At 52.4% G+C, this 14,347-nt stretch overlaps 4 protein-coding genes across 4 annotated transcripts in view; 3 read left to right on the top strand and 1 right to left on the bottom strand.

Annotated features, from left to right (window-relative positions):
- VDBG_07661 (predicted protein) overlaps positions 1 to 2,072 on the top strand; it is a gene marked incomplete at both ends in the record, with an annotated part of 4,285 nt that extends 2,213 nt beyond the window's left edge. Inside the window, 4 exons of the mRNA XM_003002156.1 lie at positions 75 to 394; positions 452 to 730; positions 791 to 1,867; positions 2,029 to 2,072. Coding sequence (XP_003002202.1) covers positions 75 to 394; positions 452 to 730; positions 791 to 1,867; positions 2,029 to 2,072 — 1,720 coding nt within the window. The remainder of the gene's footprint in view (positions 1 to 74; positions 395 to 451; positions 731 to 790; positions 1,868 to 2,028) is intronic.
- Positions 2,073 to 5,448: 3,376 nt separating this feature from the next.
- On the top strand, positions 5,449 to 6,070 carry VDBG_07660 (conserved hypothetical protein; the record flags this gene model as incomplete). The annotated part of the gene is made up of 2 exons (XM_003002155.1): positions 5,449 to 5,783; positions 5,839 to 6,070. The coding sequence occupies 2 exons, from the start codon at positions 5,449 to 5,451 to the stop codon at positions 6,068 to 6,070; spliced, it is 567 nt and encodes a 188-aa protein (XP_003002201.1).
- A 1,099-nt stretch (positions 6,071 to 7,169) lies between these two features.
- Positions 7,170 to 10,281, bottom strand: VDBG_07659 (choline dehydrogenase; the record flags this gene model as incomplete). Its single annotated transcript, XM_003002154.1, has 5 exons — positions 7,170 to 7,949; positions 8,006 to 8,848; positions 8,914 to 9,009; positions 9,529 to 9,584; positions 10,221 to 10,281. The coding sequence occupies 5 exons, from the start codon at positions 10,279 to 10,281 to the stop codon at positions 7,170 to 7,172; spliced, it is 1,836 nt and encodes a 611-aa protein (XP_003002200.1).
- Positions 10,282 to 13,564: 3,283 nt separating this feature from the next.
- Positions 13,565 to 14,347, top strand: part of VDBG_07658 (predicted protein) — a gene marked incomplete at both ends in the record, with an annotated part of 2,038 nt that continues 1,255 nt past the window's right edge. The window contains one exon of the mRNA XM_003002153.1: positions 13,565 to 14,260. Within this exon, the coding sequence (XP_003002199.1) occupies positions 13,565 to 14,260 (696 nt within the window). The remainder of the gene's footprint in view (positions 14,261 to 14,347) is intronic.

Genomic DNA, 14,347 nt, shown 5'->3' with positions numbered 1-14,347 from the left:
GTACTGCAGCCTGTCCATGCACAGCTGGGGGGGCAGGTGGAACCCCGCGCTCTCGAATATTTCACACTGGGCAGGCTGTACGACTTGCGTGTTCAAGAAAATAGTGTCCTCGTGCTGGTTCTTTTTGATTCGGAGATCGAGATTTTCGAGCTGGAAGATGTCATGCAGGTATTAACGATGACGGCTGACGAGGTGCGCGATGAGATGGAGCCATCCGCCTACGGACACGTTCTTAATAAGAATGTCAGTGACGAGTTCTACGCCAAATCACATGGAATTCTGCCATTAGGACGGGTAGCTCAGTGGCTACGCGAGGAGGATGTTGCCATTCGCGATGGCAAGGAGGGCCGCCCTCACTGGATTACAGCGGCTGGGTTTGTCTATGATTTGACAGGTTCGCCTCCCCCTAAACTTTCTCTTCATGCAACCGAAAACATCTGACGCCTTACAGACTTGAAAGAACTGGCTTCAGAAAGCCAGTCGAACCTCGTGGAGACACTGATGAGCGCCCCTGGGAGCAACCCGATGCCGCGTGTCTTCCTTGGGGATCACGACTTCGACGATGCACTGGCACTGATAGAGCCTTTAAAGATTGGAATGACCCTTCCGTTCGGATTGGCTGATGAATCTGGCTCGAAAGATGTACTTACAAATAGTGAAATTGGATGGAATCAATTTCCTCAAACACGACAGTACCTCCAGATCCATGAACATGTCTACGACATCACTGGTATGCTATAGTGTACCGTAAGTTCGACTCACGTAATCCATGCTGATGAAAATTTGACAGACTATGCCCAATGGCACCCTGGAGGCACAAAGTTTTTGGCCCATGCTGCCGGGACCAATGCTTCAACCATTTTCGAGGAGTACCATTCTGAGAATGGAAAAGACCTTTTGGAAGCCATTAAAGGCCTGCGGGTAGGGCGTATTGTATCATCTCGTACTCGCTCCGAAAAACTCTCTACAACCGAAATTCGTATCCAGGACAAGATCTTCGATATTGCGCCCCTTCGGGAGACAGAAGCGGAGCTATTCGTTGCTCTCAAATCCTACTGTGGCAAAGATGCTTCGAAGAAAGTCCTCGCGATGGAGCCCAGCTTCGAGCCATCAGAGACACGCCCGTTGTTGCTAATATCTAACAGCAAGCCAGAGCTAATCGTCGCGAAAATAACGCCCGGCACGAAAGACCTGCCTCTAATGAGCGAAGCTGAACTGGTGATGCATGACGGCGACATGTTCTATGGTCGTCATGGGTTTGCGGCGTCATATGTGGCTTATGACGGCGCTGTGTTTGATGTTACAACACTGATGCAATACGGTCCACGTCCTTTTACCGATGTTCTAGCCAGGTACCTCGGTAACGTTATCATATCAGGTGCACAAGAAGTTCGACTCGGGCAACTATTGCAACAATATTTTCCGTTCCGAATTGTCGCCAGGCTCGCCAAGTATGACGAGCCCCTTGAATCACTGGCTTCAGAAGTAGTCCGGTGGCAAGGCCATCGAGACTGGCCACCGACATACGGCGAGCTGAAAAACTACCTATTGCGTGAGGATGAGACGAAACCAGCCTCCTCACCAGCGGACAAGAAAGGCAAAGAGATATCTCAAGAGCTGAGGAGCCCATATGATGCTCCAGAACATAACATCGTCCAGGAAGATCCGAAGCCGGAACAAGAAAAGCGCTTACCGGGAGAGCCATGGAGTATTTCGTCGGGGAGGGCCATGAAACTACAAGAGCTTGGACCGGTGGCTTTGAAAAAGTTGCAAAAGCAACTCATGGCGAGTCGTGGATCACAGTCAAAGACAAAGAGAGTGCGGGAAGAGGCCGTCCGATTGGGATCGCGACGGAAGAAACGCTCCTGTGAGTCAGAGTCTTGGGTGAGGGATGAGCCTATGAAACGCGTCAGAGTTGCCTAGTCCTGTATTCCAAATCATGCGACGCGTCCGAATGCCGACATCATTCTTTGAGGCCCCCAAGCCTTTACCATTGGCTTAAATGATGCTGGTATGGAGAAACATTAGCTTCGCTGACCCCAAACTGCAAGTCCAAATGGTTCAGGGCGTAATACTATTCTCCCGCGACTTTCGTTGTAGTGAGTCTCGGAATGTGCGATATCTGCCAGAGAAGCTTGTATGAGCAGACTGTGCAGCAGAAACCAACCACGTTTTATTGCAACAGCAAGCTTCCGCCGTCAAGTATAGACCCCAAGCAAGGTACTTCTCCATCAGTAGAGCCATGACAATACACAACAAGTAGTTTGTGACCGGGTGCTCTGTCAACATGTACTCCCATGAATGACACACGGTTTATGTATATAGAAAAGCTGACTTCGAGAATTACTTGCGTGCTTTGACCTCGTATGTCTGATCATTTCCCCCATTGTGTAGGGCCTTCTTCGCCCGTATCTTAGCTGGGAGGCGTGTAGTGTCGACAACAAGCGAATGATACGCTCTCACTGCTGCAGGGAGTTAACACCCAGTTTAAATGGCCACTTGTCCTCCCAACATATGGCGCAACTCGATGCAGCCTACGAGTGATTAAGCACGTATCTCACTGCATTGAGATGACGGCCAGAAGAACCTGGATTGAAAGCGCTTGGTCGGGATGCGAGCACACAGGTCAGCTCAAGTCATCTTCGTTGTGGGGTGCCACACACCAAGTGTCCGAGACTTCACAAACCCCCAGGCTTTCAGATGATGGGTCAGAGCGTGTCGGGGCCTGGGCTCTGGGAAAAAGAAAACCATGGTCGAAGGGTCTATCGTTGAGGAATGAGATTACGATCTCGGGACGGCCCCTGATTCTGACGCGGCCAGGCACTGGAGATGAGATATCGGCTAAGACATGCATGCATGGCAAAACATGGACTAGGACATTTGTCCCTCCCTTGATCATGTTGTAGCTGGTTTACCGTAAAAGTCCGGGTCCACGGAGAATAGTTGAGATTATCTGCATGGGCCAGGCCGAGCTCCGATACATCCGAATCACAAGAGTTACATCACCACTGGAATTGCAGTCGGTGAACTGACTTTGCTAGGCACAGAGAGGCTTTTAACCACTTTCAGCCACTTGCTCTGGGCTGAAATCCCCACCTAAGTAGGTAGCAAGCTTGGTTATGCTTATTGGCACTTGAACTAGCGCCTTTTCTTTCGCGGTGTTAGCAGCGTGTTAGCATACTAACACAACGATTCGGCATGCATGCCACGGCGGCCGGTGGAAGGAGTCTGTGACGAGGAATGGGAATAAAAATGATCAGAGGGGGGAGAAAGATAACCACGTTGGATCAGTGTCCACCAGTGAAATGGAGATGGAGCAAGTCATCACGTGGGCCGTAATAGCTGCTTCATAATCCTTTGGGCAACAAGGGCATCCTTTTCCGTTGTGAAGCGGAGGTTGTAGATGACCTCTGACGAAGTGTCATTTGCGGGGTACGCTAAAAGACCGCAATTAACCTTGGGCCAGGCGGGTCTGTAGAGGCTACGATTGTCGATCAGTGACATGACCCCGATCTGGTAAATGATCGAAGCAGGGATGTGGAGCTCGCTAGGTTCGAGGTGTCATTCGTCTGTTGAGTACATCCTAGGCCTGGTCGTCGAGGCGCAGCCCACGGGAACTTCGCCGGCCGCTGGTTCCAGCGACTGAATTAATCATCTCGAACGAGCAGAGAGCGCAAAGTTTTAGCTCCGAAGCCGAACACCCTCGGAGCTGTGTCTAATCAAGGTTAATGACGACAGAATGCCTTGGAAATGGCCAGATCAACCGCGCCGGTTTCGAAAGGGAGTCAAGCTGCTGGGCAAAGGTCGGCCAATGTGCACCCGAGTCTTCGGCGACTCTTGGAAAACGGGCCCTTGCATCACTGTTTACCAAGTCTGGGATTGAAGCGCCTAGGCGGAAAAACAGTGTATGATACTTTTCGATCAAATGGGATTGGTGGGGTCACTATTCATCTAAAAGCGCTCGTTCCTCCACGGAGTCCATGAACACCCTTCGCAGACCGAGATGTTGGAGTTCCCATGAAGGGGCCCGGGCATGCCCCCCTGGCACCTAGACGGATTTATTGCTTTCCGAGCGGCACGACAAGCTCGGACTGGGCAGGGCCCATCGTAAGTATCCGTGCATCTAGATAGGGACATAGGCGCTTGGCTTGACACTTTGTACGTCGAATTGATGACCCATCATTTCCCCAGTATACACAGCCACGATAGCAAGTACAGGCCCGAAAACAGGATTGGTGGAAGAGCAACAAGATGGTGGGTGTCAGGCTGGTCTGGGTGGTATAATGTGGAAATTTGTCCATGAAACATCTTGGTCAAAACCTGGGGAATAGTGATGAGGACCACACGTGCGCACAGGAGCTGGACAATGTCTGTCTTTGGCATGGAGCTTCTTGAGCTCAAAAGGTGTAATCATGTGGATGATCGTATGCCAAGCCGTCGGGCCCAATAATTGGAAGGCAATCGGATGAAGTTTAGGTATAGCTCCCACGCTAAGATGGCGGCTGATGGCACATCCGGGACATTGATCCACTGTGAGAGATCGACAATGTGCAGGACTCCTAGGACCAGTACTCGATTAGGCACTTGCCAAGAGGCTATGCCTCGCGTCCAACTCTATCCGTTCGTTCGACTGGGTGCGTCTGACGAATTGCTGCTCTTCTTGGTGACTTGAATACTGGCCCTGATGAAGCCTTCTCGCCAGGTCTTCTACTTTTTACTGCGCAGCCTGCGAGCCTGGTGACCGTTGGCTGACGACAGGGGCCAAGACACCAGCCCATGGCGTCGATCGCGGAAAAGCATCTTGAATTTCGGACTATCAGGCTTGGCCTCACTGATACGAAGGCTTGCCAACACACAGAAGGGATGCAACCGGAGCTTCCCAAGCCCCTGGATCACTCAGTGGAGCCAATGGAATGCATCGAAATGAGCAGGGAGGGACTACGATGCCAGAAAACGACATGCGGCTTTAGACTCCTTCGGTTGTCTCTGGGCCCCATCTTTACCAACGACCAACCATGATGAGGCAAAAGGGGTGACCACAGTGTCCATCAGCCCGTCGGAGTCGTTGTGTCCCGTCGAACGCCGAGCTTTTGATCCACCCTGCCGGCACCTAATCTGAAATCTGCCGACTTGCAGGCGGCGTAGTGTTGTTGTTCGAGAGGACCGCGGAGAGCCACCGGAATGACGACGAGGATGAGGAAGCTCGCTCTTGGCTCCCGTCCATCACAGGGCACTTGCGATCCTGGTCTTCTGTGATTCATGCGGGATGATGCATGGCGTATCAAGCGGTTCCTCTAGCGATCTATATAATGAGGGCGAACGCCAACTACTACCACTAATCTCTCAACTCATCAGTCACATAATCATCAACTAGCCAACGACATATCTACAACCTCATCTCACAACACACTCTTTTACTGAAGACCCAAATACCAAACATCCATCACAATGAAGTTCTCCGTCGCTGCTCTCGCCCTCGGCCTCACCGCCGTGATGGCCACCCCCACCAAGAAGATCATTCACAAGGGCGCTTCTGCTTTCCCTTTCGCCTTCACATCGACTTTCAGCGTCTATGCCACTCCCGAGGAGGTCGTCAACCCTGAAGGCGTCTACACCGGCGGTCTCAAGGGCTCCAAGTCCTGGTTCAACTTCGGCATCAACTCCCACGAGGATGTTATCTGCTACAACATTTCTGTCTCCGGCTTCCAGGGCGAGTACCAGTCCCCGGCCTTGACTGCCACCCACATCCACCAAGGTGCCAAGGGCAAGTCTGGACCTCCTAGGTATATTATTTATCCGCGTCCCTTGATTCATAACACATGGTCTAACGCGCTCCAGGGTCGTGTTCCCCGACCCCGAAGGTGAAGGCGACGTTCGAACCTCCATTGGGTGCATCAAGGGCCCCTTCGTCACTGGTGTCAAGCCTAACGGCGGCCCTGATGCTGGCGAGGGTTTCACCCTGAGCCGCATCGAGCAGAACCCTACTGACTACTACGTGGACATCCACTCCTCGTTGGCAGTTCCTGGCGCTGTTCGTGGACAGTTCAAGAAGGGTAAGGGTGACTGCTAGAATAAAGTCGTCTACCCCACATGCTCTATGGTTGGCTTAGGATGTGTTATCACGCTGTGAGCTACACGGAACTTGACGAGTGTGTATACGGCAACCATTGTTCACCTTCTTACGCTTGAGCATTATGCTGAGCTACACTTAATGTTTATATTATGGATACAGATGATCGAAAAAAGCTTCTCATCATCAATGCCTCAAGGTCCTCCTCTAAAGCCGTGATACGACAACATGTGAACACATACAGTTTACCCCCAGCGGGGTGAACGCCCTCGAGCTGACAACTTGGGATGAATTGCTACTCGTAGTCAGCGGGAATACTTAACAAGCAAAACATGTGCCGAGACTGTTTGGCATACGAAAGATGGAATCTCAACGGCTCCCAAATCTGTCAATAGTGAGCTCAGGGTATTTCCCTCTGCTTCAAGAAAGTTACGAACTTTTCGAAATAATAAGCACATCCACACAAGTTGCAGTCGAACTTTGCTTGCAACGGGTTTACTGAAATGCATACAGCCCCTTGGAAATGTCGTTTTCTCGTTTTCTAGCACGTTTGCAGGCAAGCCCAAACTTTGGCAGTTGTCGTAAGCGAGTGAACCTGGCTGGCAACGTGTATTTCTGACCTCACACCGAGGCGCGTTTCCGCATAGCTTGGTTCTATAGAGGTCAAATCCCTCCATGGAAGAGACTTGGGAAGTTTTTGCCTCGATAATCGTGCAAGGAAGAATCGAGCACTTTTTAACGTCAAATCTAGGACCTTGCAGTTTACGCTCCTGATTCAAACCTCCCCGTTGAAAGGAAAACAACATGGGTCACTGATCTGCAACTAATGCTCCATTTCATCAGGTTTTCAAGGAGTTATGATTACCGGAATTTGATACAAGATTTTGTTTCTTGACGTCAAACTGGTGCAAGAGGTCAAACACGCAGCCTTCACAGCTCAACTGACGGTTGGTAAATACAGGAGGGGTTTCTGCGAGCATAGACCTTTTGCTACACGACTGACAGCTCAACGAGATGCGAACGGGAAAGTTCATCAACGACTTGCAGGTACGTCATGAACCGACCCAAGACGCTCAAAAAGACAGCTCTGCACATGCGGTTACGCAGAAGCAATGATCTTGGCTGCGGCAACTTCAGCAATGCCATAAGCGGCTGTTTGGATGTGAGCCGAAGGGATAATGGGAATGATGCTGTTATCAACAACACGCAGGCCAGTGGTTCCGTAGACGCGAAGCTCAGCATCCACAACACCACCGTCCTTTCGGGGCAGCATGGCACAGGTACCAACAGGATGGTAAAAGCTGCCCATGGCCTTCTTCGCGAATGCGCGCCACTGCTCGTCGGTCTGGACATCTGGGCCGGGCTCAGTCTCGGCCTCCCAGGTTGCCTTGATGGGTGCAGTTTCGGCGATGCGGCGAGAGAATCTTGCGGCTTCCACAAGAGCAGTAAGGTCATACTCGTTGCTCAAAAACTTTGGGTCGATGATGGGCTTTCCACGAGGGCTCTGGGGGTCGATATGCACACTACCGCGCGAGAAGGGATGCATGACCGTGGACAGGAAGGTTACAAACTTTCCACCAGTGTAGCCAAAGGCGCCGACATAGTTGGCTTCGTAGATAACTTCCACCGAAGGGACCTGGGAGTTATTGAGGAACTGCAGCTTCTTGGCGTCGACAACGTTTTTACTGGAGCCGAAGACGTCAGTGGCAATCTTCTTGATCTTGGCCTCAATGCCGAGCTGCTTCCAGTTCATGAAGCCGTAGGCTGCAGTTGTATACTCGTATAGCGACTGTTTACCCTCCTGCCACTTTTGCAGTTCACCTGTGGCGTTGACCCCCGCGTTGTCAAAGATGAGGTTGTCGAACGAATCGATGCCATCCTTGAGTCGGTACGTGTTGGAAACGCGGATGTGGTCCTGGTAGTTTTCGCCCACACCAGGGAGGTTGACAAGGGGAGTGATGCCAGCGCCTTGAGAACATTGGGCTGGCCAACTCCCGAGAGCTCAAGAATACCCGGGCTTTGGACGGAACCAGCAGAAACAATGACCTCCTTCTTGGCGGTGATGATGACACCACCGGGAAGGGTCACGCCGGTGGTCTGGTACGAACTCTTGCGCTTGACCAAATTGACCTTCTCAACCTGGGTATTTGTCTTGACAATCAAGTTTTTGCCAGCCAAAGGAAGGTAGCTGCTCGCTGAGTAAGATCGAGTGTGCCTTGTAACATCTATGTTGGTCGGCTGGAAGCCTACTCCAATGGGCTCACCACCCATGCTCTGGCGGTCGTTGATGTTGATGCCCAACTTGCTTACGGCAGGCTCCCAGAGCCTCAGCACAGGGTATACCACACGATTGTAGTAGTTGCGGATGGGCCCCTTGAAACCATGTCGGTCGTCGTCGTCGTCGGTAAAATTTTCCGACTTGGTCATGGCATTGATCATGGTGTTCCAACCCCATCCCTTGTTGCCGAACTCGGCCCAGGACTCGTACTCTGGCGCAGACGCGCGGTCATAGCAAAGGTAGTTCATGGCAGACGAGCCGCCAAGAACCTTGCCGCGGTTCACAAGAACTGAGCGGCCATCAAGCGCCGACTGTCCTACCGTTGTGAAATTCCAATCGAGCTCAGACCCCAAGATTGACCCCCGGAAGCCAGGAACATTGATCCTGAGATCATCGGGAGCGGCAGGACCTGCTTCGACGAGCAAGATCTTCGATTTGGGGAGGCCCAAACTCAGACGCGTAGCGAGAGCGGCACCAGCAGTGCCACCTCCCACGACGATCTGCCACCCTGTCAGCGTGCCTGGAACGTGTCAAACCGCTCGAGCGGCACACAGCCTTCACTTACGTAGTCATACGAGTCAGGCTCAGCAGAGACACTGCCACTTAGCGCAATGGCCGCAACAAGAGACTGTGAAAGCTTCATGGCTGATGGCGATGTTCGCTGGTTGGCAAATAGGTGCAGAAGGAACCAACGAGCTTGACGAGAGTCGCTTGCAAAGGAAAAGGTTCTTTACCTTCTTTGTGGGCGAGGCTTCCAGTGTTTATCAAGCATGGGATGGGGTAAAGACACCGCTTGCCGTTACAATCGTACGCGGAGCAACGACGGACATCGCTTCGAGCGTGCACGTTGCATTTGCCGAGCCTTCTGCAGATAGAGCCAATAGTGCTCGATCAATGGCTGGGTATGGCCTCATTCCGCAGGCGAACAGGCAACGGACGATACACAATGACCTTAATAAGCCCAAAGGGCCTGAACGCAGCCTGTTTTCGCGACGAATCAACGTTGCAGCTCCACGCAAACGAATGCTCCTCGCCAATACTTCCGAGATTGCCGCATAAACGTGGGGCTCAGGCAGCCGGTAATGCTGCAGGAGACGGGCAGCTCTTCCTGTAGTCAGGGGTATTTTGACAGAATGCGTTGCATAATTGGAATTCGTTCCCTGTACCGCTACCGGATCACCTGCTTGGTCAGGAAGGAGACATTGGGCCATGAGGTGGGAGACTCAGGGCCTGCATCTAGACAAGGTCACAGCTGAAATAGCTGGCCGGACCTGTCACCGATGCCCCGAGGCCTTACGGAAAGTAACGGCAGGCGGCGGGGGAGTTCAACCAAGCTGGATCTAGCCTCTGGAAAGAGCTTATGGTTAAGTCAAAACAGGGGTGCTGGATGGAAGTTCTCTGAGCCGCCTGTCGTCCAAGACCCTGCTGTGTTGGTAAATGACTCGCTCAGGGGGAACCTGGCTAGTCACAAATGGTGTCATTCATTTCGGCCCTTGCTGCAGCGGCTGTGGAAGCCGGTGTCCTTCCCCGGCCTTGAGTCTAGAAACAAGGGCGCCTGTCAGCGCTATGTTGCCAGGGTTGTACGAGTGAGCCAACCACTGCGGGGGTGGAGCAGCGTCAAGGGATCTGAACCAGGAAAGCTAGAAAGCTTGAAAGCTGGAGATGCGTCTGTGCGGAGATGGGTAGGCCGGCACATACGCCACATCACAGCCATGCCCTGCGCACGTATAGTGCAATGGCTTCAGGGTCTTGCAATCGCTTCTGTGTACCATGTATGCATCCGGAGCGGGACCCCTTTTCAACTACAGTATGCATTTCCATCACGAGAACTGACTCGTTGATAACAGCAAAGATGGAGAGGCGTGCACTGACCGATCATGTCATTGCTCTTCTCCGGAGCCTGCAAAAGCGTGCCTTCGGCATTGGGCGGCATTTGTGGAGTCAGCCACTGAGGGGATTCGATAGCATCTTTGTAACATCAATCGCTACGCCGCGGAATGTTCCTGGACAACCTTGACGCCACGAAGACGTTCGTGGTAAAGTCGGCACATGGCGTACTAACTAATGGTGTGCTGAATTCATGGACTAAGGTAGGGGGGTCCCTCACGAAAGGCTTCCAACTTAATCACTGAGGATACCCAATACGCCTCTCAGCTGCTCCACAGTTAGCCTTGGAGGGAATGGACCGGCCGGAGGCCGCGGATGAAACCGTTGCTCAGGCCTTCTCAAGGCCTTCCAGACGCCGGAGATCCTGGGAAGACGTGGGCATTCTCTCCGCCTCCGCCTGTAGCGTCATCCTACTCGCAGATCAATTATTTGCATCGGCCAAAGCGTAATTGCAGAACGCATGGAAGACACCAACCCTTCGCATATGGGCTTTGTTGATCGACGCCGAACCCTGTCGTCCCCGATGTCTGTCTGGTGTCCTTTGTAATTAAGCTACGTCCGATCCTCGTGGCTGTGACCCATCAGGGTACATATACACCACCAGGTCCTTCCAGCCCTGCGTGGCCTTCCGAGTCTTCTAGCCCTTTTTTTCTGAATGGACAGTACGAAATGGCGGATCTGCCTACTATCATCAGAACCGAGACGAGGGGGCCTATGGGCGTCGGTATAGCCGTGGGGTTCATATCGGCTTCTGTGCTTTGTCTTGCAGGTCGATTCTACACTCGTGGAGTGATTCTAGGATCCATCGGCAAAGATGACTGGAGCATACTGGTGGCAACCGTCAGTCTTGCCTGAGGCGTCTTTCTCTTCTGATGCTGACCTACCGAGCAGATATTCGCTCTCGTCGACTCCATTGCCATTTGCTTCGAGGTAAAATATGGCCTGGGAAGACACTCCGAGAATGTCTCGGCTGCAGAGGGTGCGGAGACCTAAAGGTCAGTGTCCTATCCACGAGCTTGGTCAAGGAGTCCGCCTCGATCTTGTACGGGTTGGTTATGGAGTTCAATGATGCTAACTTTCAGACGTACACAGTGGCTCTTGGTTGGTATCCTCAGCTATAATCTGGGTATCAACGTTGTGAAGCTGGGCTTCCTCTTCCAGTATCGACGAATCTTCGAACAACCAATAGTGCAGAAGGTGTGCTACTGGTTCATCATTTTCGTCTGCATGTGGACGTGCGTACAGGTTATTCTTCTGTCGCTCGCATGCCTACCGATCTCGTTCATTGTTCCCAGTATGGTCGGGAAATGCCTCGATACACTGCCCATCTGGTATTTCTCCTCCGGCATGAGTATGGCGACCGACATTATGATATTTTGCATTCCGATTCCTTCGGTGTTGAAACTTCAACTCCCTCTGAAGCAGAGAATGCTGGTGCTTACTGTATTTTGCCTCGGCTTCTTGTACGTCGTCCCACCTCAGCGTAGTCCTTTGCTATGCTTTTTGAAGCTAATGATGAGTCTTCAGTGTTTGCATCATCTCAATCTACCGCATGTTCACTCTTCGAACCGGAGTCATCAGTACCGACCCATCGTGGGATAATATTAGCGTCGCAATCTGGTCCTGCCTCGAACTCAATGTTGCCATCATTGCGTCTTCACTACCAACATTGCGCCCCCTTCTCGCCCGGATTCTTCCAGGCGCTGGCCTCTCATCCGCGCGCAACTATCACAACACATACCATCGGTACGGCTCGGCATCGGCAGCGATGGCGCATACTGGCTTCCAGTCCACCGAGAGTAGAAGCCAGAAAATGCGTAGCACAAGCACAGAGGAGCTAGCGCTCGACGACTTCAGAACCGAGAGTCCTGCTACCAGTGTCCCAACTGGAATCCATTCCCACGTTTCTTCCGACACAAACAAGAGCTTCTACCTACAGGGCAATCTGGAGGAACACCGCATCGTCAAGACAACAGAGATATCAGTGGATGTACGCGAGCGATAGCGACTAGAAGATTCCTTATGCATACAATATTCCAAGGGTAGTGGGACACGCAGTGAACAATGCAACAACATTCCATACCACCGACACTTGGCTTGCAATTAGGTCAGACACCACGGCTTGAGACTGCGAACAATATTCGGCAACGGCATCCTTTCAGATCACCGGGTTTTCGACCATCAGGACTGGTGATTTGTCCGTGAATTAACGTGCTAAGTTTCAGCATCTACTTTCTGACACCTGCCATCTGATATCAGCGTCCCGGAACATGCCGAACAGCAGCTTTTCAGGCGGCAGCCATCGTTTTCGTGCCCTAAGATTTATAATGTCGGTAGGGGCAATGATCAAGATCAGTACAAAGGCCCGACCCGGCGTTTCACGAGGTAACCTCGCGTAGAAATCGTTTCATTTTGGTGGAGTCTTTCCCCGCATCTATTGTGTTAACCCAAAACGGGGGTGTTGACGCGACGAAGTGGTGAGGCTTCAACGAAGCCAATTGAGCCCACGCCATGGACACAGGTTTATGCCTCACATCCTGCCTGAAAATCGTTCCTCAGCATCTCCATATCGGTGGTGTGGCATCTCAAATAGGGATCCAATGCGTCATCACGAGGGCTTTCGAACTTGTTCACTCTCGTACACCGCCCTGTCAGGCAAAAGCTTCGCCAACCATTATCAAAGCCACACTCGTGCCATGTCATCGTGCGAACGCCTCTTGACAAGAATGAGCCCGGAGGCGTCTGCTATGGGCTGGGTGCGGCGCAGTCGATTCGTGAATAGCATCAGTCTGCATAAGGACAGTGATGGCGACTCTAGCTGAAGACGACCGACCTGATTCGAGGACGATTTCGCTTACCAAATAGCCAGACCCTTCGTGGCCAAGTCTTTCAAGGCTGAATTAAGCTTATGTCTTGGCAGCGCAATATGGTCACAGAACAAACGCCTTGGGATGGTTCTGTCTTAGTCCCTGCAGCCCGTGACCATCAGCCGCAGCTTTCAGCATCTTGAGAGACACAATGCGCCGCCACCAGGGACCCGGAACGCTCAATGCCGTACCTGGACCTAGCGCCACGATACTGTCATGAGCCGTAAGTGGACGAAGCTATCGCCGTCTAGCGCCTCAACATGCAGGTTTGCTTGGCAGCAGGCATCTTTGGTCGAGCGATAACATGTGGACGCGATGGAATTTTATTCGACATGCCCTACGACGTGTACTGTATATAAGTCGTCCTTGGGAACAGCAAGCCAGGCAATCGCATGTGTCAGCCACGCTGATATTGCTTCTCTCGAAAGTCATCTTGTTCACCCCTCCCTTGTGTCTACCATAATGAGACAATTCATCAAATTGGCCTTTGGCTTCCTTCTCCTTTTGGGGCTTCTCGTCTCGGCTCAGGAAGACTCCGCAGCCGTTTCGTCAGCTGGTGACGCGTCGTCTGTTGAGCCAACCCCTACGGACGTACCTGTCGACGTAACCTCCCCTGTCGTAACACCCACTCCGTCCGAAGAGCCAGTCGTCCCAGTTCCTGGCACAGAGTCTCCTTCGGATCAAGGCCCTGTAGATACACCGTCTTCTGTTGCCGGCGAAGTTTCCATCAGCGCGCAGTCGAGCCCCTTAGTCTCTTCTTCCGATCTCGTCGAGGCCTCTGCAACATCTGCCGACGAATCGTCTGCTACAGACGCATCAGCTAGCGCCACCCCGACTGAAGGCGAGGATGACGGCGAAGCCGAAGAGTACGACTTCGAAGCACGCGAAGTGACTCCGTTGGAGAGTAGGCCCGATGTCGTCACGCAAGATGAGCTTCTGGCCGAGGCTGAGGCCAATCTACCCGTTATGGAGATCCCCGAAGAAGACGCCAGAGAGATTGCAGCCCTCGAGGCAAGCATGTTTGAACACTTTGTCAGAAACGACCCCGTCATCAACCCGGAGGACAACATCACGCTTCCTGAGTCTGTTTCGAATTGCGAGCTTGGGCTAGGCAAGCGAGACATGGCCGGCGGCTGGTCTGGCCAGTCGAATTCCAGGGTTATGAAGAGACAAGAGTGCAGACCGGTGACACGCCTGGATTGTGATCTTCACATCTGGCACATGCTGTCAGCCAGAGGTCCAAGC

Source organism: Verticillium alfalfae, genomic scaffold, assembly GCF_000150825.1.
Source record: "Verticillium alfalfae VaMs.102 supercont1.10 genomic scaffold, whole genome shotgun sequence".
Classification (NCBI taxonomy): Eukaryota; Fungi; Ascomycota; class Sordariomycetes; order Glomerellales; family Plectosphaerellaceae; genus Verticillium; species Verticillium alfalfae.
The sequence above is the reverse complement of the archived record's forward strand: the minus strand, read 5'-3'. Positions and strand labels throughout refer to the sequence as shown.